Source organism: Panicum virgatum, chromosome 8K, assembly GCF_016808335.1.
Source record: "Panicum virgatum strain AP13 chromosome 8K, P.virgatum_v5, whole genome shotgun sequence".
NCBI lineage: Eukaryota > Viridiplantae > Streptophyta > Magnoliopsida > Poales > Poaceae > Panicum > Panicum virgatum.
In genome coordinates this window covers 28,044,241-28,070,187 of record NC_053143.1, presented here as the reverse complement: position 1 = coordinate 28,070,187, position 25,947 = coordinate 28,044,241, and the positions used below count along the sequence as shown (strand labels likewise).

Genomic DNA, 25,947 nt, shown 5'->3' with positions numbered 1-25,947 from the left:
GCGTGTCGAGAGACGGACACGTGTCAACTCTCATCTTAGTGGATTAATCAATAATTTTCACTTAAACCGAGTGCAAATTGGGCTGTTCTTACAACCTCGACTTCGGCTTGGGCGAAAAATTTATGGCCGGTCCGTTTGGAATCTTAGAAATGAATTCCATTCTAATAATCATAAGTTAGATATAAATTTATTAGACTAATATGATTATATATGAAACATATTTGTATACTATTGTTGGCCATACGAGGGATACTTATATGCTATAATTTTTATAATGATTGGAAAAAAATAAGAGCCGTCCATGTGACAAAATCGTATGGTGATTAAGGTAGAAAGTATTTAGACTAAAGTATTTGGAGGTACAAAAAATGTGGGACCAAGTGTCAAAGAGAGTGGGACCACCTTCGCGCTATTAATTGAATTTTTGAAAATACCTTCCATACATCAACGGCCACGAAAAATAGAATACCTTAAAGTACTGTGTGGTACTTTACAATTATTATAACAAAGCTCTAGAAAAGCTCGACCTGTGAGGGGCAAGCCACCCCGAGTATTAATGTAAGAAGATCTCTCATGCAGGCCGAGAAAACTCCTGAATCACTGCCCTACCCTTACATAGGGGTGCGATAACCCATACCGTAACCTGTGTGAGAGCAGGCCGGGTTGGGTTGGGACATATTTCCATGTGCTTTGCGGTGTAGGCAAGCGATGTGATTTTTTTAACATTAGCATGAAACTCGCTCCCACTGGGAGTCAAACCAAGGACCTCCGAATTTGGGATAGACTTTATATCTAAACTTTGGAAGTGATGGGATGTCTAATGTTAAGCCATTATTAAGCGGATTCTAATTCCTCACAAATGAGACGATCCAAACTGGCATTTTTTACTTTATTGAATTCAAATCTTTAGATGATACCGACATTGAAATAAAACGGCATGGAAAGGAAAACATAGAAATGAACAAGGCGTTGTAGAGTAGAGGCCATGTTGAGTCCATGCAGGACAGGAGAGTAGCTGGGCCTCGAGCCGCGCAGGAATACCAACTCGTGCGGCCCACCAGACACATGATCCAGTTAGTTTCATTCCTGCCTGCGCGGCCCAGTTAGGATTTGATTGTCTTACTTTTACTAGTCTGTGTAAATCTATTTCCAAGATATTTGTTTATACCTTGCTCAAAAATACCCTATAAACTTAACATAAAAAAACTAGCTCATTATTACATGGTGCAGTAGCCTGCAACTGTAGCTATACGGAAATATCGCTGAATTGTTCAGTCAGGTAGCCAGCTTCAGAAGCCAATTTAGATGCAAATCATAGTTCTCGGTTTTCATCAGCGCTAAGCCTGTAACTGCAAATAATGGTATTGTTTTCTTAGAAGAAATCGTGTCAGGAAATAGCTATTTTAATCGCACTAAGAATTTCCACTTAGAATAGAGGCCAAAGGATGGGGCGGTTAATCTCAAAATTGTAAATTCAAACAGGAAATCTGATCCTATCAGTGGGCAGCATTTACAAAAGTTACAAAGATATTAACCCTCCTATAATGCTAACCGTGTAGCCATATTTGGTAAATCTGATCTGAGTTTTTGGGTCGTGTTACAGATGCTGACTGAACAAAATTTACTTTCAGACGAAAATCTACAAACTCACTGCAGGAGTGCAGAGTGATCAGCTCAGATTACCTTGCATCAAACAAAATTCCATGCAGGGTGTGACCTATTCCCAGGACAAAAATCCTGAGGCTTGGGAGAAGGATATTGCTAAAATTTCCAGGTTCCTGTGCTCACAATAGTGAACTAAAATCCCCACAAGAGCATCGGCCATCCTTGAACTTGTGAAGGCGTTTACTGTCACGGACAACAATCTCTCTGTTTGCAAGTAATGAAAAGAACTTAATTGAGCTGTGGCAGTCCCTGCACATAGTAATGTTCTTTGTGATGCGAATTGTTGCGCCTGGAGGTGTTTGGAGCAAACCCAGTGCAACAGCTAACCTCTCACTGTGGTGCTTTAGGGAACCTGCAGCAGATTTCTCGTCATCCTCACTGTCAGACAACTCTGCATTCTGGTAAGGTTCATAGCCAATGGTTTTAGCTTTCTCCAGCAGATTCTCTAACAGTTGATACAGGTCGTCACTTTGTTCATGAGTCTTGTCATTAGCTCTGAAGAAACAGACCTTGTCTTTGATCGTAATCCAGCTGCGATCCCTAAGGATTCCTAGATCCTCTTGTTTCATCAGCTTCCGTACTCTTGCAACATCATGCCACCTCCCAGTGGAAATGTACATGTTCAACAGTAATACATAGGTTTCGATGCCTTTAGGGTTGAGCTCGAGTAGTCTATCAGCAGCATAGAAGGCAAGCTCCATGTTTCCATGACTCCGACATCCAGCAACCAAACTGGACCAGACGGCCTCATTTGGTTCAAAACCCGTCCTTTTGACGAAGGAAAATGCATCATCCAACCAGCCTAAGCGCACAAACATGTCAATCATGCACCCATAGTGGTCCAGAACAGGCTCTATTTTGTACTCTTCCTTCATCATGTTGAAGTAGCGCTCAGCCTCATCTACTAAACCAGCATAGCTGCAGGCTGAAAGCACACTTACAAATGTGATTTCATTTGGTTTTATCCCAGCAAACCTCATGTCTTCGAAGAGTTGTATCGCTTCCTGGGGTCGGCCATGTTGTGAATACCCTGAGATCATAGAAGTCCATGTGACAAGAGTCCGTGTTGACATCTCAACAAATGCTTTAGTTGCATCTTCAATGCATCCACACTTGTTATACATGTTCACCAGTGCGCTGTTAACCACAACATCTGACAAGAAACCAGTCTTTATCGTTTGAGCATGGATTTGCTCACCCTGCTCCAGGGCCATCATGGCACTGCAAACAGAGAGGATGCTTGAGAAGGTGAACAAATCTGGCTTCAATGAAGACCGCTTGAGGTTGAGAAAAATCTTGAGCGCCTGGAACCCTCTAGATCGAGCATGGAGATCATCCTTAGCTGTCTCCATGATTTGAGCGTAGCCCGAGATCATCGCGTTCCAAGTGATAATACTGACACCGTCCATTCCTTCAAACAACCGCATGGCCTCCTCGGTTTCACCCTTTCTCAAATAGAGGTACATCGTCGAGTTATTTACTGGAAGGTTCGTTTCACAACCAATTTTGAAGCAGAAGGCTTGGACTTGCTTGCCTAGGTTCAAATCTAGCCTTGTACAACACAAGCTCATGACACTCGTCAAGGTAAACTCATTTGGCACCACTCCATCCATAAGCATATCAAGGAACAATGTCAGTCCAAGATCCACAAAGTTCTCATCTTCAGCGCAGGCAGATATCATTGTTGTCCACGTGATGACGTTCTTGTTGGGGACCCTCCGGAAAGTCCTCATAGCTGATTCCAAGCTTCCAGACTTGGTATACAATCGACAGAGGGAATTCCCAATGCTCGTGATCGATTCAGCGCCGTACTTAATCGTATATCCATGAACCTGCTTGCCCAGGCCAATGTTTTCTGAAGAAGAGCACGCGCTCAGCGTCGCGCCCAGCGTGAAATGCGAAGGGTACCTCCCGTCTTCCAGCATCTCAACGAACACCTCCAGCGCCGCCACCGGCTGCGAGTTGAGGGTGTACCCCGTGATGAGCGCTGTCCACGTCACGACGTTCTTGTCTGGCATTCTGTCGAACAGAGTGCGCGCGTCCCGGCTCGCCCCGCACCGCATGTAGGCATTCACCAGAGACGTCGCGACGAACATGTCCGAACCGGTCCCCGTCTTCACCATGTGCCCGTACACGGCCCTTGCGTTGCCGAGGCTGCCGGCCTCGACGCACTGGTGCAGGAGCGGCACGTACATCGCCGACCGCACCGTCTTCCCCTCCCTGAGCATGCCCATCGCTTCTTCCACATCAAGGGGACGCAGCGGCGCCTCCATGCCGCCGCTGTTCTGCGCCACTTGGATGCTCCCGCCATTCGAGTTGCTCTGCACAGTTGGGAGTAAATGGGTGAGCCAATCGATCAGTAGCTGTTCTGAAAGATTGCAGTTTTGGCTTTTTGATGAGCAGACTAAGCATAACAGAACAGAAGCAAATCGGATTAAACTGGGGGCAGAGGGCGAAGAGGGAGTCCGACCACCTTGTCAGCAACGGCGACGGAGCTGGGCGGCGGCCTTCGGGCGTCAGCGCCGGCAGCCGACGGGAAAGTGGCAGAGGCAGCGGCGGCCCCGCCGGAGACGGCGAGGGAGGGGACGGATGCCATTGGCGGGCGCGGGGTCAGAAGGGAGAGGCGACGGGAGCATCAGCCGCGGCGCGGGAGGGAGGAGGATTCCATGAGTTCTTGTGGTCGGCGGCGAGGTGTGGACGAAGGGGATAACACTGATAAGGGATGGTGTGCCCAAGTGTTGGAGGGAAATCGAGCGGCTATCTCAACTGACGGCGGATCAGGCCTGATGTGCTTCGAGATGCGTGCGTGGCCAATAAGTTTGCCCATGGCCAACTTAGAAAAGGATAATCCATATGCATCTGCAGGGCAGAGATCGGAGGAATTGCTATGCGGAAAATTACAGAGCACTGACTTTAAAACTCGTTACTCTCTTCTCGGTTCCATCTTTAGTTTACCAAGGGGCCATTTAGATCATTTAACGACCTATTCCCTTCGTTCCAAATTATAAGTCATTTTAAGAATCTTGAGGAGTCAAACCATCTCAAAATTTAATCAAAATTATAGAGAAAAATATAAAGATTTATGACATCAAATAGGTGCACTATGAAAATATAGCTAACAGAGAATCTAATGATATTTAATTGGTATCATAAATATTATTATCTTGTCATATAAATTTGGTCAAATTTGAAAAACTTTAACTCTCCAAGATTTTTGGAATGACTTATAATTTGGAACGGAGGGAGTAGTATGCAATACTTTTCTTGATTATTTTTCATATCAACCTATTAGAATAATTTTTCAGAATAATAAAATAATTCTAAATGAATAAAGTTATACTCCCTCCGTTCCAAAATGTAGGTCATTTTGATATTTCTAGATTTATATATTTTGCTATGTATCTAGATACATGATATATCTAAGTGCTTAACAAACACTATAAATCTAGAAAAGACAAAATAACCTACATTTTAGAACGGATGGAGTAGTTTTGAATTACTAAGAGAAATGTTCTGAGAGCAAATCAGAATGTTCTAGACCAATAACACTTTGGAAGACTAAAAGATATGTTCCATGAGTGTGTCAGTAATCGTTCCATAAGTTAATTGTTGTTCACTAGAATATTAAAATAGAGAAAGCTAAAGAACATCGTTCTCTTATTATGTTTGTTTCTTGGACACAACTAAAATACGGCCGGCCGTAAATTTAACTAATCGTATGGTCGCACCGTTTTAGAAATATAATAATTACAAAATCAAGTTGCTTTCTATTTTTGGACGGTAGTGATCTGGGTGGCAGGTTTTGTTTTCTAATGAACTTTTTTCGGAGGAGCAAACGGACTGAACCCAGAAAGTAAAAAAAAAAATCCAGATGACCTCGTGTACAAAAACATCAAGCTAATATGCCAAAATTAGGGTATATAATAGGCAATTATACACAAACAAATTTGCCTCCACCCTATGTTGAATGCAAAAATTACATCATAAGCAAAACTGAACGGCATGGTCATTCATGGGACTAAATAGGTATCTCACAAGCATATTATCACAAATGCACATTACTGCACTTCATACTTGCACAATTGATGAGCTCCTTTTATGACCTGTCATACAATGAGAAAAAGAAGACTAAATTAGTTTGTGTAACCAAATAAGTTGGGTAACATGAAGAACTAGCTTATTTATCCTAATAATCAACAGAGCCACCCCAAAATAAAAGAACAGTGAAAATTGCCTAGGCAAATGCATCGTTTCACTTGTTTGTAACCAAACTTATGCCACTATATTAATAGTGATTTGCCTAAGAATGATACTTTGACTAAATGGGAATAATACTTTGCATGATCAAGAATAGCAGTTTGCCCAAAATGAGAGCAGTACTTTTGCCTAGGTAGAAGTAACATCATTAACTAACATAAAATAATGGTATTGCCTAATGAAAAAGAATATTATTACCTAATGAAAATCATACTACCTTGAGTTTTGTTTTTGTAGCTCTTTCAACAATTCTGCTCCTAACATGTCGCTCCAAGCTTCTGTCTGGTAATCTTAAAGTTAGCCATTATAATAACTCCATGAAGTAATCTTTAAGGTATAATGAAGAAATGTGATAATGAAATCAGGAGCAACTTAAAACAAATGAGCAGGCAAAAATAATCAAAACCTGATTCCTATCACTTTATATGCTGGTAACCCAACTCAGCAAGTTAGTGAGTTACAACAGGCTATTTTTAGAAACCACTTAAGTAGAAAAGTGCACAAAATTATGATTAAATTAGAACATGGGCAACAACATTTTCAAAGATAAAAAAATGCATCGAATGGCTGCATCATTGGTTTGCGTGAGCCTACTCTAACACCAAGCACCAAGGAGTAAGTAAATCAGTAGCGGAAGATGATCAGATCATCAACACAAACTCAGAACTTAAAAGCATATAATTTGGCAATATTGAAATGCTTATAATTCCTAAGTTGTCTATCTGATTTATGATTCATTTGCACAAATATAGTCCTTACATTTTACTAACGAAAAGAGACCCGCTTGTCTCTATTTTCAAGGCATATTTCAATGCGGACATGAATTGCCTATATCAAACTAAAAAAAACACATAACTAACCCAATTAAAATGTTTATGAATTTTGCCAAAACTATGTACCTTTCAATCATAAAAGAAAAATCATATATTCAAATAAAAAAGCACAGATTGGATGCATCATTGGTTTGTGTGAATCTACTCTAACAGCAAGCACTAAGCAAGAATTAAATTAGTAGAAAGAAATGCCAGATCATCAGACCAAAAAATTGCTGCCTAAAGAACATAAGCCAAAATTTGACAATTTTGAAACACCTATATTTCCTAATGGTGTATCCTGATTTATGATATATTTATATAAAATAAAACAAGATCCACTTATCTATATTTTGAAATCATATTTCCATGCAGATATAAATTGCCTATACCAAACTGAAAAAAGACATAACTAAACAAATTAAATTGCTTATGACTTTTGCTAAAACTGCAAACCTCTTTGATAGAAAAGAATCATGTATTTATTGCCTCATTTTCATCTGTGTTGGCCTAATTCAAAACCATAATATTGCAGACCAGCAGTTAGTAGATACAGAAAAGAAAAAGTGAAGAAGACACACTAATTGGATAAATGCAGAATCAGAACGAAGAAAAATAAAATGTAGAACAAGTGAAATTTAATATATATCCAATATACAACTAAGTACTGCTAACAATGGTCAAGTGAATATTTTGTTTGTTGATTTTGCATAACTTGCCTACATGTAAATTATGCAAAGTTCATCCATAGAACCACGTTAATTTGCTTGTTAATTACTGCATAACTTGCCTACATGTAAATTAGTGCTAGCAATGGTCAAGTGAATAATTTGCTTGTTAATTTAGTATAAGTTGCTGACAAATAAGAGTAGATACACTGGTTAACTAGCCCCTAAAGCTGCCTGAGAGAAAACTAGTGGCTGATATACACAAAGAAAAGAGCTTATGCACAAAGCACTTAAAAATTAGCTGCATAGATGGGGTTGCCTAATGTTCCTTGTGTATTTGTCTAATAGAAAACATGAATTTGCCAATAGCAAACCACGTTATTGCATGATAAGATACTAACGCGTAAGAAAAACTGAACAATGGATGGGGTTGCCTAATGTCCCTTGTGTATTTGCCTAATGAACAACATGAATTTGCCAACAGCAAACCACGTTATTGCCTGAAAATACTAACGTGTAAAAAACAAACTGACACTGCCAGAGAACTGCTCATTCTTCCGCGGCATTTAGTACGGGGCGCACTTTGGTCCTGTACTAACGTGCATCTTTAGTACCGGGTCAAAGCTACAGTACCTCCTGGAGCCTTTAGTACCGGCCGGTGGCTCCAGCCGGCACTAAAGTGCGCCACCGACAGTTGGGCGCAACGGCTAGGTGACCCTTTAGTACCGGCTAGAGCCACCAGCCGGTACTAAATGGAGCCGAGCAATTTAGTACCGGCTGGTGGCTTCAGCCGGTACTAAATGGCGACTTCTAGTGCCGGCTAGAGCCACCAGCCGGTACTAATTCGCCCACTATAAATCAGCTCGCCTTCTTCCTCCCCGAGCTCGAGCCAACCATTTGACCGAGCTCGGGTTTTCTTCCCATTGTGAGTTAGAGAGGAGGTGCTGCCCCATTTTCTGAAGTTTAATTTGTGGGGATTTCAGTCATCCAAGTGCACTAAAGGTTTGCAACTTCTTCCTCTCTTGTTTGATGGTATTCATTATTTGTTTCATGCTCTGTAGTTTGAGATATTTGTGATTTTTAGAAATATATAGAATGAGCATGTTTTCTTTGATTTATGGATGGATTTGAGATGTATAGAACCCATTACTTGAATTTGGAGAAGGTGTATTGGATAGTTTCAACGTGGATAATTTATAGAGATTTTTTTTTCAATTTTTTTCAAGTGGCATGATTAATTAGTTTGGTATTTATTATGCATTTAGTTACATTATTTTGGCACTCTAATGATGTATTTATTTGGGCTCATATGGAAACCATCGAGAAGTTTAAAAATCTTTGTTTTGGATCATGAATATGTCGTTAACCTTGATTCCTGTGGTGAAAACACTGCTATTCGGGGCTAGCATCGATATCCACGATGCGGTGTGGTATATATGAGGACGCGATGAAGGAGTACGGTCTTGGTCCCAATAATAAAATCTTTACCTTTGAGCGAGTTGAGAATGAAATTATCCGGACCAAGGCCGTACTCCTTCATCGGGTCCTATTGTACCGCACTGTGTTGTGGATATCAGTACTAGTCTCGAATGTCAGTGTCATCACTGCAGGGTCAAGGTTAACGACATAGACATATTTCAAAACAAATATTTGTTCTTCTCGATGGTTTTAGAGAATGTGAGCTAGAAACAAAGCCGCGAACATTGATTGCGCATCCCTTATGGCTTGGAACGACGTGTTCGCGTTGAACTGAAGAGTGTCAAAATAATTATGGTTTACAATTTATGTTTTCATTTTAATTCTAATAATTTTTTCAAATTTTTATATTTATTTGATTAGTGTACTGAAATTAGTTTTGTTTCTTAATGAGACATAATTGACATGTTATTAATATTACTTATTAGAAATGCCTTTGCAACATGATGCCTTTGAGCATCGAGCTGCGGCTCGGGCAGCGGTACGCAATCAATTGGAGCACACCGGTCATTCGCTTGAGTTCCACCCCGCAGAGCGTGTTGGTCTTGTTAGTGGTCGTATTCGTCGTTTGATTAAGAAAGCTTTTCATATATTCTCTCTTGGCAAAGAAAGCTGTAAATTTTATCGTGAATTTAATGTCGAGTTGCATGGTATTGATGATGATCGTGAGTTGATAGCTCGATATAATGCAAGACGTGAAGAGTCGGGGCTGGCGGAATATGATCGTTCTGTGTCAAGACTTCGCGAGGCAGTTCACGAGGCATTGGTCCAAAGATCTCATGATGAGTAGTTTGTATTAGGTAGCTAGCATGTAGTGTAATGTATATATTAATTTGGACTTCTATTTATCATGTTGTATAATTTAAGCATGTTATGTCATGGATATTTGGACATTTTGTATTTCAATGTTAAATTCGCAGAAATGGCTTTTGTATTTCATTATGTTATGTGCCAAATTAAATGATATGAATACAAGTAAAATAATGTTGTTACTTAATACAAAATTATAGATCGATGGACTGACAATGGATGTATAGCGACCGGTGCACCATGGCATGGATTAATGGTCTAAAGTCTTTTCTCGATGTGGCGGAGGCCCACAAGTCATCGAAAGGTTTCATGTGTTGTCCATGCCGCGTTTGCCAAAATAAAAAGGAATACTCTAAGAGAAGCACTCTATACGCCCACATTTATGAAAAAGGATTTCATGGATAACTATACTCTTTGGATCAAGCACGGTGAACCTAGAGTTGTGATGCAAGATGGTGAAGAAGATGATGATGATAATATTGCAGACTGGGCTCATTTATATGAAGCGGGAGCCTTTGAAGATGAACCCATGGACGATGCTGAAGAAATGGACGAGGCTGGAGAAAATGCAGCAGAAGACGAACCACCTGATGAATTAGGTCAGGTTCTAGTGGATTCACAAAGAGACAGTGAAACTATGAAGGAGTCAAAGAAGTTTGAGAAGATGTTGGACGATCACAAAAAGTTATTGTATCCAGATTGCAAGCAAGGACTGAAAAAGTTGGGTATGACACTTGAAATGCTGCAGTGGAAGGTAGCTGATGGTGTCACCGATAAGGGATTTGAGGAGCTACTTGGAATCGTAAAGAACATGCTTCCAGAGGGGAATGAACTGCCCTCTACAACATACGAAGCAAAGAAGGTTGTTTGCCCTCTTGGATTGGAGATACAGAAACTTCACGCATGTCATAACGATTGTATTCTCTATCGAGGCGAAGAATATGAGAAACTGGATGCTTGTCCTGTTTGTGATGCAAAATGGTACCAGATCAGGCAAAATGATCCTGGTGAGGTCGACGGGGAGAGCATCAAGAAAAAAGTTCTCACAAAGGTGATGTGGTATTTCCCAGTAATACCACGTTTGAAGCGCTTTTTCAGAAATAAATCCAATGCTAAATTGATGCGGTGGCACATAGAAGAGCGTAAGCAAGATCAGATGCTGAGACACCCTGCGGATGGGTCCCAGTGGAGAAACGTGGATAGAGAATTCCCAAATTTTAATAACAACCCAAGGAACATAAGGTTCGGTTTAAGTACGACGGAATGAATCCATTCGGCGAGTGGGGCAGCAGTCACAGTACATGGCCTGTGACCCTCTGTATTTTCAACCTTCCTTCTTGGCTATGCATGAAGCGGAAGTACATGATGATGCTGGTGCTTATCCAAGGCCCAAAACAATCGGACAATTATATTGACATGTACCTAAGACCGTTGGTTGATGAACTTTTGCTGCTGTGGAAGGAGGAAGGTGTACGTATTTGGGACGAGTACAAATAGGAGTATTTTGACCTGCGAGCATTGCTTTTCGTTACCATCAACGATTGGCCTGCACTTAGCAATCTATCCGGACAGTCAAATAAGGGATACCAGGCATGCACACATTGTCTAGAAGAAACCGACAGCTTGTATCTAAAAAATTATAGGAAGGTCGTGTACATGGGTCATCGTCGATTCCTTCCCCTCAACCACCCCTTGAGAAGAAAAGGAAAACATTTCAAAGGGGAACCAAAAACTCGTGCTAAGCCTATGTTCCAAAATGGAAAGAATGTTTTCTCGATGGTAAAGGATGTCCATGTCGTGTTTGGAAAGGGCCGTGGAAGCTAACAAGTTCCGAATGATGAAAACGGTCATGCCCCAATGTGGAAGAAGAAGTCCATACTATGGGAGCTCCCATATTGGGAAGTCCTGGAGGTCCGCAATACAATCAATGTGATGCACTTGATGAAGAATCTTTGCGTGAACCTGGTAGGATTCCTCGGTACGTATGGGTAGTCAAAAGATACACTGGAAGCAAGACGTGATTTGAAAGAAAGAAAACAACGAGAAGACCTACGTCCTGAGAAGAGAGAAAATGGGCAGCCCTACTTACGTCCTGCTAGCTACAGTCTCAGCAAAGAGGAGAAGGAAAGCATGTTTGATTGCTTGAACAGTATGAAGGTACCATCCGGTTACTCCTCGAATATGCAAGGAAGAATTAATACGAAAGAGAAAAAGTTCACAAACTTAAAGTCTCATGATTGCCATGTTCTGATGACCCAATTGCTTCCAGTCGCGCTGAGGGGTATTCTACCAGAAAATGTAAGATTAGCAGTCATGAAGCTATGTGCCTTTCTTAATGAAATTTTGCAGAAGGCAATCGATCGAAATAAGCTCAAAAGGCTACAGAATGATGTGGTCCAATGTCTTGTTAGTTTTGAGATGGTCTTTCCACCTTCGTTCTTTAATATTATGACCCATCTCTTGGTTCATATTGTGAAAGAGATAAACATTTTAGGCCCTGTATTCCTACACAATATGTTCCCTTTCGAGAGATACATTGCAGTCTTAAAGAAGTACGTTCGGAATCATTCTCGGTCAGAAAGATGTATCGCCAAGGGCTACGGAATAGAGGAGGTCATTGAGTTTTGTGTTGATTTCATTGACAAACTTAGTCCAATTGAGGTCCCCATGTCACGCTATGATGGGTGACTAAAAGGAAAGGGGACACTAGGTAAGAAATCTAATATGCACATCCCTGAAAGTGAAATCCACAAAGCAAATTTCACCGTCCTACAGAATTCATCCCTCGTGGCCCCATATATGGATGATCACATGAATATTGTCCAGTCTGAAAAATATAGGGAAGTCTGAGGCCTAGATTAGACGTCATCACATAGATAGCTTTGCGGCTTGGCTGAGAAGAAAACTCATGGGTGACAGCACGATTGATGTACAACTGCAATGTGCTAGGGGACCGTCGACCTCAATCATGCAACACCAAGGGTACGAGATCAATGGATATACATTTTACACAAGAGCCCAAGATTAAAAGAGCACGAACCGAAATAGTGGTGTGCGTATTGATGCAATAGGCATTGATGGAAATAAGGACAGCTACTTTGTCTTCATAGAGAAAATATGGGAGATTGACTATGGCCCATTGAAGATTCCTTTGTTTTGATGCCAATGGGTGAACCGAGCAGGTGGCGGCGTAACGAAAGACCGGTATGGGATGACAATAGTGGACTTCAAAAAGATTGGATATAAAGACAAACTATTCGTCCTCGCCAAGGATGTGACGCAGGTGTTCTATGTGAAGGACATGGCAAGCAAACCTAAGAAAAATCAAGGGAAGTCCGATGACGAGCCAAAACGCCACATAGTTCTTCCAGGAAAAAGAAAAATCATTGGAGTTGAAGACATTTCGGACAAGTCAGAAGACTTTGATCAGTTTGCTGACCGTCCTCCATTCTCAGTCGATGTTGACCCCAGCATCCTCTTATCCAAAGAGGACGCTCCTTACTTGCGCCGTGATCATAATCAAGGGACATTCATAAAAAGAAAAGTTACCAACGTTTCATTAAACAATGATGTGTAATTAATATGTTGTACTTTGATGTTTATGTTACCAAGTGATTGATGTAATATATTTGAAACTTATTTTGAACTCAATATGATGAGTTCGGAGCATAAACCTACAATCGATTTGATGTTGTGATGTAAAGTATAAAACTATTAATTTTTAATAGTTACAATAGCATTGTTTTGCATTTTTTATGCATTTGTGTAATACTTTACACACTAAAACACATTTGACATACCAATATAAGAAATTTTGAACTCAATATGATAAATTAAGTGCTTAAATAGTAAATTTATCTATTTTCTAGCCTTTTAATGAATTTATTGCACATAAAACAAATTTAAATGAATTGACACTTAAAATTTAGTGTCAATACTTTGAATTTAGTGCAAAGACTAATACTTATTAAGATTAACATATGTTTAACAATTATAATATAATTTTGCATGGTGAAAATAGTACATATTTCTATTTTTAAATCTTTTATTGGATTTTATTGCTCATAAAACATATTTAGACGAATGACAAAACAATTACAAAACTAAATATGCCAAAATCATTCTGGGAGTTTAGTACCGGGCCATGATTAGGCCCGGTACTAAACTGCCTCCCAAAAATTTTCCGCCAGTTGGGGGCGTTTAGTACCGGGCGGAACCACGGCCCAGTACTAAACTGCAAGGTTTAGTACAGAGCCATGGCCCCAGCCGATACTAAACTGCGCAGGCGACAGTTTAGCACCGGGTGGAGACACGGCCCGGTACAAACCGTGCTGCAATAAAGGGGGGATCGGGGATTTAGCTGTTTTTGATCCCCCCATTCACCGCTCGCTCTTCGTCATCGTCGTCCCCGCCACGCCGTCCCGCCCGTCGCGCCACCGCCCCCATGTGATGCTGCTCCGGGCCGCCTCGTCCCTCTGCGCCGCTGCTCCGGCCTGCGCCGTCCATGTGCGGCACTCGATCCGGGCCGCCTTGCCCGCGCTGCCGCCCCCGTGCGCTGCCGCGCGCCATCCCCCGTCGTCGAGATCGTCCACGCCGCCACTGCGCCGCTGCCCCCTCCACGCGTTGTCGTCCTCATCGCTGTCGGTACGCCGCGGCCGCGCGACACCGCCTGCCTCCTCTGCTCCTGCCGCCGCGCGCCTCCTCCTCGGCGCTCCCAGCCCCCGCCCAATCGCTGCGCTATCTGTCGCCACCACCGGTAACAAGCACGCCGGCCCGTACCCCCCTCCCCCACGGCCGACGCCCCCGCCATGCACCGGCCCGGCGTGGCCGCCGCCAGCAGGATGCTGGCGTCAGCCATCTTGGGGGCTGACGTTAGCCTTTTTTTCAGGCAAAATTATGGAAAATTATAGAAAACTTATGAAAATAGCTGAAAATGTATATGAAAATTATGAAAAATGTAGAGAATTATGAAAATAGCTAAAAATAGTATTATGGTTGTAGAAAAATTATAGAAAATAGAAAATAGAGAACTATTGCTTAGGTATATTGTAGAGAATTATGTCTTTATATCTTATAGTAATTATGGATATTATACAAAAATCTTGTACATTGTGGAAAACTTCATGTCTTTACGAGCTTCACATTTATTATTTTATTTGTTATTGTTGAATTGTGTATTTTATGAAATGTATATGATGTAAATTTTGTCTTGTACAGCTTTATCTATTGAATTTGTAATTTTCTTTGTAAATTTTAGTTTGCTATACTATAAACAGGTGAAATTAGTAGAAAATAGTAGAAAGTCTTAGAAATTGGTGAAAATAGTAGAATAATAGTACAAAATCTTAGGAAATTCAGAGCACATTTATAAAATTCCATGGCACATTGTATATAAGATGTATATGATGTAAATTTTACAAATTGTGTCCATGTATGTATGGCTTTATCGAAGGTGCACTTGTAATTTTTTTTATACATTGTTAGTTAGTAGAAAATTGCATATCAAACATATGTTGATTCACATAGGAAACGAAATGGAACCCTTTCGTCGTGATGACGACGAGGTCTTTCTTGAGGACATAATTGGTACGGGCACCCACCACTACGGAGAGGATGCTACCGAGTATGATGGCAGCCAATACCTGAATGATACTGGCGATGGCGATGATAATCAGCAAGAAGAAATGATTGTGCAAGATGATAGCGTAGAGGTATATATATATATATACATCCGCATTAATTCTGTATGTAAGTACAATGCGTACTAAATACATATTTTTCTAGGCATCTGGATCGACTAGAAAACCAAAATGGAAACGAGGGTCGAAGAAAATTATGGAGGGGCACATCATTATCACTTCATTGCACCCTGACGGTGAACCAAAGTCTTCGAAAGGTGTGAAGACGACAGTGGTGAATCAATATGGATGTTATGTCAGGGACCACATTCCCATTAGCTTCAAGCTATGGAAGTAAAGTAAAGCCACAGATATCGATGTTGACATCGTCCCCGAGACCGAGAAAGAAATGTTATGGGCAGATGTGAAACGGCACTTCAGCTTTTCAGAGGACAAAGAACAACTGTTTAAGGATTGGGTCATGAAGAAGATGGCTATTGCTTTTCAGATGTTCAAGAAAAATTTGAACAAAGATTATATAAAAAAGGGACTCACGCCAGACTTCGAGAAAGACTTCAAGAATCAACGTCCTTATTGGGAGGCATTCATGCAGTACAAGTCGTTCGAGGATAGCGAGAAGAAGATAGCCCAAGCCAATGAGAATGCGAGAAAAAAGAAGCACTCCCATCATCTTGGGCAAGGAGGATATGCGTCGGCAATTCTGAAATGGCAGAAGATGGAAGACGATCTCATTGCTAGAGGAATCGAACCGGCGACTTTCAACTGGCCGTTGCGAGCAAAACATTACTTCTACGCTCATGGAGGCACATTAAACATGGAAGATGGGTCGTTCGTCACTAGCGATGCAATAAGGGAAGCGGCCAATAGGCTCGATGTGGCACTAAAGGCCGTGTCCAAAGGCAGCTTCAAGTCGGACAGAGAGAAAGACGAGCTGACGTACGCTCTTGGCACACCGGAACACACAGGATGTGTCCGAGGCATGGGCGTAGTTCCATGGAAGCATGGCTTCAGTGGCGACATAGAGACGTATCGAAGCCGATAGAGAAGAAAGGCTGAAGTAGTAGAGAAGATGCGTGCCCCAGAAGAACGGGTTGTTTCAATCGAAGGTGCACTTGCAGCTAGCCAGCAGCATCAACCAAAAGCCAGATCAAAGGCTCAGTTGGAGACTAGCCCCGTCGGCTCGCAGCGTCGTAGCAGCGTCACTTCAACGGAACACCCAGCCGCAGATCGAGAGGAAATAGTTGCGGAACAGTACCCCATGGACGACATCGCCGTGAGGACCCCCTGTGAGCTTCTATGTGAGCTAAGGAAAAAACTAAAAGTAGTCGCTCACAGGGTTGCTGAAGTCCCTGTTCAAGGCGGGACAATCCATGGCATGTTGATTCCAGAAGGATATGCTAGAGTCATGGTTGACCGTGTCGAGAAAGGATAGGAAGACCTCGACCCTGAGATCACTAGAGGCGATGGAGAAGAGAAACTAGGATAGGCCCTCCACACTTGGATCTGTTGGAAAAAACAGTACATAAGAATTGCAGGAAGGGATACTAGCCCGTCTCCGAGGTCACCAGCCACTCAAGGGTACCCCAGTGTGGATCCACCGTCACCGGCCATTGCCCGGGACCCCAGCGTTAGTCCATCGCCGTCACCGGCCGCTTCCCGGGACCCCAGTGTTAGTCCGCCTCCACCACCTCCTCCACCTCCTCCCCCCCCCCCCGCAAAGAAGAAGCAATCTGCTTGGGTGCTGCCACCGCCACCTCCAAGACCGAAGAAGACCCAAGAATGAAAGGAGAAAGTGAAGCCCCTGCCAGAGAAGTCGGGTTACGAAATGACTGATGAGGAATTGACTGCTTGGTGCAAAAAGACGTGCGTGAGTAATTGAAGCCAAAGAAGCCTCCGCCAAAGGAACCAGTGGATCCAGCAGGGAAGAAATTCTATCTATCCATGATGTGCCAACCAAAGTAGAAGGAATCAATGTCGGACTACGACCGCTCGATCACAAAGTCATGGGAGAAGAAGAGTAACCGTTGAGAGAACTAGAGAGTTCCCCAGCTCGGAGAACAAGCCAACAAATCCATACCCCCTCCAATAGTGCTTTCAAAAGAGGATGAAGCTACTGCTCAGTTTGTCAAGGAAACCAACCTCACAAAAGGTCAGCTCCTAGGTGATGAAATCCCGCTTCACCTAGGGGCAGGAAGAAAGCCATTTGTAATGGGGCAACCTCTGATGTGGCCATAGTTGATTGAGAGGCTACCAACAAGAATGCATTAGTTGCATCAGTGGTACTTGAAAGCATGTGCAGAGGGGTATATAATGCTAGCCGCTCGAATTAAACATACCCATTTCTATCGGGGGATGGATGACATTTGGATCAATGTTGACCATTTTTTGTTTCTATTCCATCAAGACGCCCTAGACAAGTCCCTCATCAGTGTATGAGCTATGTAAGTGTTTCCTGTCAATTCTATACTCTAGCTCTACTAAGTTATTTTGATTTCTCATTCCCTCCTTTTATTTGTAATCGTGCAGGATGAAAATGCAAGAATGCCAGAAGAAAGGGATTTACATCATTGGCTTCATGGATCCAAATGTTATACATGTGGAGAGTGTACGCAAATGGCCTAATCGGACCGAGAATAATATATTCATGTCCTTGGAAGGGCAGCACGATCGCACATTCATTCTGTTTCCGTACAACTTCGAAAGAGTCCTTTGACTTGTTTTAGTCATTTCAATTAACCAATAAGTGTATATATCTAATATTTCTTCTATCCATATGTATGTATCAACAGTTTCCACTGGATCCTACTTGAGATCGAAATCGATCGGTCCCGAGTTACTGTGTGGGACTCCTTGAAGAGGCCACCAGAAAAATATCAAAATCTCATAGACATCATGCAAAGGGCATGGTCTCGGTTCCTCAAAATGCAATTAGGAGTCACGTCAACACCAACTGAACTTGAATTCAACCATAACAAGCCGATACGAATATCGCACATCTACTTTCATTTATTCTAACAGCATGAATATTTCATAACATGTATATATGTATATAGTGTTTGATACAGAACCAAGAAACCAACCTCTACGGATACTACGCATGTGGGCATATGCACTATTTTTGCAGAGAAACTGAGAGGATGACACAACAAACATTCGAAGTACGTATAACATTAGTAACAATTTCTTGCATCTAATTCCATGCAGGTACTAAATTAAAATATTGGTGTTTATTTGTTGTTGACATATTTAGAATATGAAAGAGAACCTCATCAAACCGGAAAGAATCAGGGCAATTCAAGAAGCACTCTATGAATTCTTGTTCGATGAGGTGATAAATCCAAAAGGTGAATTTCATTTCGATCCAAGGATAAGTGTGGCTCGAGCTGAACAAAAGAAACGCCACAAAAACGATGCCGGTGCCGATGACGATGAAGATGATTATAATTATTGAAGAATTAGTCAGAAAAAACTTATGAGCATTCATACATTAAATATTTTTTTAAGGATAAAGTCCTTTTTTGGCCATCCAACTCTTGCCTCGGTTTGGTTTTGGCCATCGAACTCCAAAACTAGGTATCTTCAACCACTCAACTATCAAAACCGTTCACATTTGGCCATCCGGCTGTTTTGGTGGCCGGTTTCGCTGACGTGGATGCCGCGTGGCAGTGGGGCCCACTTGTTAGCGTTACAACCCCTCTCTCTTCTCTCTATCTCCCTCTTTCTCTCTCCTATCTCATCTCCTTCCAGCTCGCCGGCGCGGCCTCCCCCGGCTCCCTCCCTCCCTCCCCTGAGCGGCGCGACGACCCCGTCCTCGGCAGCATGGTCGGCCGGCGGCGGCGGGCCCAGCACCCTCCGCCGTTCCTCCGTGGAGGTACGCCCGATGAGTGCCGTGTGCGCCTCGGAGCCCAGCACGCGGTACCGGGCCAGCACGCCCTCCCTGGACTCCCACACGCCGTGCCGCCGTCCCCTGGGGCGACGACGAGCGCGACGTCGACGCCGCAGAGCACGAAGAGCTCCCCCGCCCTCTTCTTGAAAGCCTCCTTCCTCCTACCGAACGTGCCGGCGCCACCGCCCCCTGTTGCAGCAGGCGCCGCCGCCGGGGCAGGGGAGGAAGGAGGGAGCACGCCGCCTCTGCCCCGCCGTTGACGAGGATGAGCACCGCCGCTGGCTCGCCGCCACCGGCGCCCGCCGCTTCCTCTGTCCATTGCCACTGCCGCATGCTCCCCCCACCGGCGCCCGGCGCTCGCTCTATCCATGGCTGCCTCGCCTTCCTCTTCCTCTCCCCGTGCCCGCAGCGCGCGGTCCTCGCCGCCCCCGACATCCTCTTCCTCCTCGCCGCGCTCACGCTCGCTCTAGCCCTCAGCGCCCGCCTCTCCCGCCGCACCGCCCTGCGCGACGGTCACGCCGCGTGGGAGCCCTTCCTCGCCAAGTCCGCCGCTGACCAGGCGCTGTCCCTCGTCCGCCACGGGAGGAGCTCCCGGCATGGGCTCACGCTTGCGGCCTCCGTGGTCCCAGCGGCGGGTGCCATTGTGCGGCTCGTCCTCGCGCTCCTGCTCCTCCGGGGGAGGGCAGCGTTGCTCGCCGTTGACTGCGCCTTTGTCGCCGCGCACGCCATCGCGCACCTCACGGCCGCGGGGGTCGTCGCCGCAGAGAAAAACCAGGTGGCTGAACACATGCGCGTGGCCCACGCCTGCAATGCGGAGCATGCCCCGCCTCCCCGCCGCCCCGCCTTGCTCCGCCGGGAATGGCACCGCGGCCGGAGCCGCCATGACCGCCGAGAAGAGGGACCGGGAGAGAGGAGAGAGGAGAGAGAGGGAGAAAAGAAAGAGAAAGAGGAGAGAGGATGGCTGACAAGGGGGCCCTACTGCCACGTGGCATCCACGTCAGCGAAACCGGCCACCAAAACAGCCGGATGGCCAAATGTGAACGGTTTTGATAGTTGAGTGGTCGAAGATACCCGATTTTGGAGTTCGATGGCCAAAACCAAACCGAGGCAAGAGTTGGATGGCCAAAAATGGACTTTATCCTTTTTTTAATCCCAAGATAGTGCTCTTTTACTAGAACTAATTATAATATTTCAAGTTTATATAAATAAAATATGTATATAATTTCTTTTATTTGCTCGATATACAAATACGAGTTCTAGATACGAGTAGGAATACACAAACCGCTGCGTATGACTACTAATACTAATTAATTGAAATTGAAAAGAAAAGAGAACAAACATAAAGGCTCTAAAAGAAAAAAAACTTCTTTTAGTACTGGTTGCTATCACCAACCGGTACTAAGATACCTGGCCTAGGTGCTAGCGTGGCCAGCAGTTTAGTACCGGTTGGTCTAAACAGGCCGTTTAGTACTGAGCGAAGCGACCGGCACTAAGTGCACGCGCACTTAATACCGGAGGAGCGGTACCGGGCGAGAAACCGGTACTAACCAGGGGTTCCCGCCTAGTACTAATGTGAGTGTTTCTAGCAGTGTGACAATGGGTGGGGTTGCCTAATGGACAACATGAATTTGCTAACATAGTAACATTAAACCACATTATTGCCTGAAAATACTAATACATAAAAAATAATCCGAACAAAAAAATCACATAAGCGTACCTCATTGGATGGTTGAGGGCACCCTTGTTGCTGATTTTGGCCCCTTGGCATTGTAACAATTGAGCCGCAAAAAAAGAATTGCACATTTTAAACAAGGTGTGGGAGGAATCTTACTCTGATAAAAAGGCCAATAGGGCTAAAACACACATAATGACTGCTATGTGCTATGTGCTGTGTGCTATAGCTTTACAAGAATATAGTAAATACCATTAGGCCAAAAAATAGAAAAATTAGTAAAACTACCATCGAGCTAAAAAGGAGATCATTCATCAGCAAAGCTACCACTCTGTGCACCAGGGGACCATGCTATTTCAGTAAAATGCAGATTCAGGTAAAATAAACCATGAAATAGAAAAGATATTTTGCATCGCTACCATCTCCGTGCAGCAGGGGACCATGCGATTTTTCATAATAGTAACAGAAAAGATCAGCAAAGCTACCATAGAGCTAGAGAAATATCCTTCATCACTACTATTCAGCAAAGCTATTGTGCTGTCAATAATATACAGAAAACTGGTGGGAAAACTATACAGTTGCTATTACATAGCACATCAGACCTTGACTGGCTTTGCTCCTCTATTTTTTTTTATTTCAAAAAAAGCACAAGGCCTTCACTCTGATGACATCACTACAGTAAACGGTGGATTCACCGTCGGCCGTAAAGGCGTCGGTTCTGAACAGTAGCTGACGTTTTTAACTTAAAAGCGTCGGTGGACCGACGGTTTTATCCGTCGGAACTATTTCGACGCCTTTAACCCAGTAAAGCTGTCGGTACCGACGGTTTTATGAATTAAAGCCGTCGGGGGCACGAGCCGACGCCTTTAACGCGGGGACCGCCCCGTATAGCTGTCGGCTGACAACTGACGCCTTTAACACGTTACAACCGTCGGCCTGGCCCACCACCGACGCCTTTAACCTTTAAACCCGTCGGCCCAGCCAAAGTCACCGACGCCTTTAAGTTTTTAAAGGCGTCGGCCTGGCCGACCACCGACGCCTTTAGACTTTAAAGCCGTCGGCCCCATATTCGTGAACCGACAGTTTTAAATTATTTTTTTTACCGCCCCTGTTTTCTTTCTCTCCCTCCCCGGCTGGGAAGCCTCCGATCCATACAGAACACACACCCTCCGATCCATACAGAACAATAGACACAGCCTCCGATCCATACAGAACAATAGACACAAGCATAACCTCCGATCAACAGCAATAAACACAAGCATAACCTCCGATCCATACAGTCAACAGCAATAAACACAAGCATAACCTCCTCAACAGTAATACATGTCCAAAATCCACATAAACACAAGCATAATATCTCACATAAACATGTTCAAAGTCTTCTAAGGTGACAAATTCAAGTTTCCCCGCAAGGTGATCAATCCATCGCCATGTCGTGGTTCGAACCTCCGCCACTCGCACCTCCGCCACTCGTACCTCCACCGCTCAAATTGAAAAATATGTCGCCATCAGGCGTTCCTTGACGGGAACCCTACGAGAAGCAAATACAACCGTTTAAGCCTTGGGGTAAGCAAATTTCCTATAGTAGATAGGAAAATGTACATATCCTGTTGCATTTGGCAGGCAAAGATTTTATCAAGGCAAAACGGGAATGGATTTATCGATAGCAAAACAGTGGCTACTGAGTCAATCATCTTGGTAATGTAAATATGTTGGGGGCTAGTTTATCAGGCCCTCTGCAACTTTGCATTAGTTCCAGGGTAAATCACTAATTAAAGCTCCAAGGGTAGTGTTATTTCTATTCTGGGTGACTAGTATGGGTAACAATTGCTGAGCTAGTTGAGACGGAACCATATATCTTGGATCACAGCTCAGTACTAGTAGTTGAGGTAAAATTAATGAGAAGATCGAAACGTTGAGCTGAGGTACTAATCACAGAAGTGAAGAAAGCGGCTAGCTATTGTCATACCGCTGCTGGTGGAGGAAATGGTGCTGGCGGAGTCTGCCACCACGGACCGAACGGCGGCATTTGTGGGAGAACACCTGTAGAAGCTTGGCCTCCAGACCGAGATGCGCCCAACATCACCATGAATCCCTGAGGTGGTGGAATATATGCTTGGCCACTCTCGGAACCTTGTGATTGCTGCGGCATACCGAACTGAGATCCGGTGCTACCCCCAGCCAAGAACTGCATACGTAAATTATTGATGAGATCTTAAGAAAACAGATGATCGCCTCATGTTACAACGTAAGATATTACCTGTGCCATCATCAAATACTGCATCTGTTGCTGCATCTGTTGCATCTGCTCTTGGGTACGTCTCAATTGCTCTTTTAATTCATTTGTCTCCGCAGTAGACTGTGACCGACTAGAACTGGCACTGGAGCTCCGTCGTCTAGAATAAGCCTCACGATCCACATACCCATCGCCCAACCCAATTCTACAAAAAAAAACACAAGTGTTATGAATCGATAATCATTAACTTATAAACCATCAATATGTTTACATACCTCCCATGCGGTAGACCTCCGCCGGCGTCGTACGCCACAGCCACATCCAACGGCTCCTTTAAAAAATCCACATCATCGCCATGGCTCCTTTTGAAATACTCAGCATATTTTGCCTACCATACATTGAGGTCACGAATAGATGTAATATGACTTCATGGAAGATATAACCAACACTGAAGATACTTACCATTTTCTCCATTGCTCCCTCGTCAATCAATTTTCTGGAAACTTCAATGTTTTCAACCAACTAAATATTTGCTTTCTTTCTTCTGGCTTCACACAGTATGGAGCTCGTGGCCTACTTTCATTTCCACTTGTATTTGTTCTAACCTCAAGCCCAGGACCATCACAAAGATCAGCTAAGTCTTTCCTAGCATTCAAATTATCTTTGGTTTGACCGGTAAAATCAAAACACATGCTTATGATGCTCATGAAAGCATTTGCGATACGAGCCCATTCCATAGTATGCTCGCCAGTTCGACTCCATCCATCATACATCGCCTTACGGTCGTCACCCATTTTCAAAACTACAACAAATCGAGAACCTATACAACAAATCGAGCAACCCATTTTCAAAACTACAACAAATCAAAACTACAACAAACATGTGTTGGTGATGCATATTGTTTAAATCCCTTTTCACATTATTAGGTAACCTATACAGAGAAGAAGAAGAAGAAAATACCTTGGTACGGTGGCGGTGCCCGAACAGCAGAGGCGGCAGCGGTGGTGCGACGGCCGGGCCTGTTGGTCAGAGGCGACGGGGGCGGTGGATGGAGCGGTCGCCGAGCCAGGGATGGGCGGCGCCCCTCCTGCCTCTGGGCGCGACGATCGGCAGGGAGAGGCGGAGAAGAGGGCCGGGGACGCGCGCGCGCGGTGGACGAGGCCGAGAGTCAACAATGCCGGTGGACGGCGTGCTCGCCGAGGCCGAGCAGCCTCGCGCCGCCGCCAAGCTCACCCTCGCGCGCCGTCAATCCTAGCGACGCGGGCCAGCACGGACGCTGGCCATGGAGGCGGCGGAGAAGAGGGCCGGGCACGCGCGCGCGGTGGAGAAGAGGGACGGGGAGGCGGCGGCGCGGGCGCGGGCGGTCGGCGGTGGCGGCGGCGCGGGCGCGGGCGAAGACTGGGCGCGGTCGGCGGGCCTGGCGCGGTGTGGAGAAGATTGGAATGAAAGCGACCCTCGGCGCGGTGTGGAGAGATTGGGGAAAGCGACTCCGGCCTGGTGGGTCCCGCGATAAAACCGTCGGCTCTACCCGACAGTTTTAATTATTACCGTCGGCCGACCCTCGTAGCCGACGGTTTTAATTAAAAACGTCGGCCTGCCGACGCCTTTAACAGAAACCGACGGTTATAAAATTATAACCGTCGGGGAAGGACCACCGACGCCTATAATTTAATTATTACCGTCGGCCCCGACGGTCTTAAATCGGCCGACGGTGAACCTTGCGATTCCTGTAGTGCATGGAAACAAAATCCCCAAGCACCCCTAAAACTAAACTTGAATCCCAGACCTTCAACAAAATCATATCGTAAGGAGAGAGGGAGAGAGAGAGAGAGAGAGAGAGAGAGAGAGAGGCCCCTGCTCTTCCGGATCCCCTTCCCAACGATACCGAGCAGGTAGAAACGGCGAGCTGTAAGTGACTAGATGCGAAATCTGCACTCAAATGCGCGTAGAATGAAGATCAACCTCAGCAGCTAATCGAGGGGGATGGATTTGGGGCTAAAACAGAGGCACAAACTCACCTAGTCTCCCACCGCCATGACGCCCCTGCCCACCACCTCCTCCTTGTCTCTTCGTCCAGGTACCACGGCGGATTCCGGATGCGAGCTTCGTTGATCTCCGACAAAACAAAAGCAAAAAAATCACATGAAAATGCATCAAAAAAATGTTGAAATAGGGGGATATTTGATGTGTGGACACAGGGATTTGCTTACTTACTTCTGGAATCTCCACTTCCGCACCACCCGCAGATCACCGCCGGGCTCCCCCCCGGATGAAGGCGATGATGTTGGGGGGGGGGGGGGTGTGAGCGGACGATGCGAATCGGCCAGTGGATGAGGAGAGAGAAACCCTAGATAGAGAAGGGATGGCGAGCTGAAATGAATAGGTTTTGAATATGTTCGTCTACCTATGGCTTTCCTCTTTCTAAAAGTGGAACCGGGCTGAACAACTGCAATTAGCACGGTGGAAGCTTCGCACCGTTGGATGGTGAGCGGACGGCAGATGGAACCAGCCGTGCGACTGGCCAAACTTACGGCCGGCCACTATGAAGTCATTACCTTTGTTTCTATATATCCTTTCAAACTACTATCTATGTTGTACTGTACGAGAAAGATACCAGAAGAAAAAATAGAGAAGTAAGATATCGAGCCAAGGAAGCAACAAATCAAAGACACCTCCCAACTTTGGCTACCTCACCTCCTACCTGTTCTTCTCTGGAGATGATCCAACTCTGGTGAGCGCTATTTGGGTTAGGATCTCATGTTGGGTGAGAAGATTGGTGGCTGCCGGACCTCTCACCTATTTGGGTTAGGATCTCATGTTGGGTGA

General features: G+C 44.5%; 1 protein-coding gene across 5 annotated transcripts; it reads right to left on the bottom strand.

Annotated features, from left to right (window-relative positions):
- Positions 1–1,123: 1,123 nt before the first annotated feature.
- LOC120644340 (putative pentatricopeptide repeat-containing protein At5g52630) lies at positions 1,124–4,382 on the bottom strand. Of its 5 annotated transcripts, none has more exons than XR_005663636.1 (3): positions 4,136–4,382; positions 1,684–3,986; positions 1,124–1,349 (listed from the first exon to the last, which is right to left on the bottom strand). XR_005663636.1 is itself a non-coding variant. In XM_039920954.1 (2 exons), exons 1-2 carry the CDS (start codon positions 4,259–4,261, stop codon positions 1,785–1,787), a joined length of 2,328 nt encoding a protein of 775 aa, XP_039776888.1. In that variant the 5' UTR covers positions 4,262–4,382; the 3' UTR covers positions 1,447–1,784. The 5 variants fall into 5 exon arrangements, 2 of the variants coding, with proteins under 2 accessions (XP_039776888.1, XP_039776889.1); XR_005663637.1 differs by having other exon boundaries at positions 1,124–1,343; XR_005663638.1 differs by having other exon boundaries at positions 4,139–4,382.
- Between the last annotated feature and the right edge of the window lie 21,565 nt (positions 4,383–25,947).

Coding starts and splice junctions, on each gene's coding strand:
- LOC120644340 (XM_039920954.1), bottom strand. CDS start 4,261: ATGGCATCCGTCCCCTCCCTCGCCGTCTCCGGCGGGGCCGCCGCTGCC. Junction 3,987..4,135: donor TCGCCGTTGCTGACAAGGTG/GTCGGACTCCCT, acceptor CCAACTGTGCAG/AGCAACTCGAATGGCGGGAG.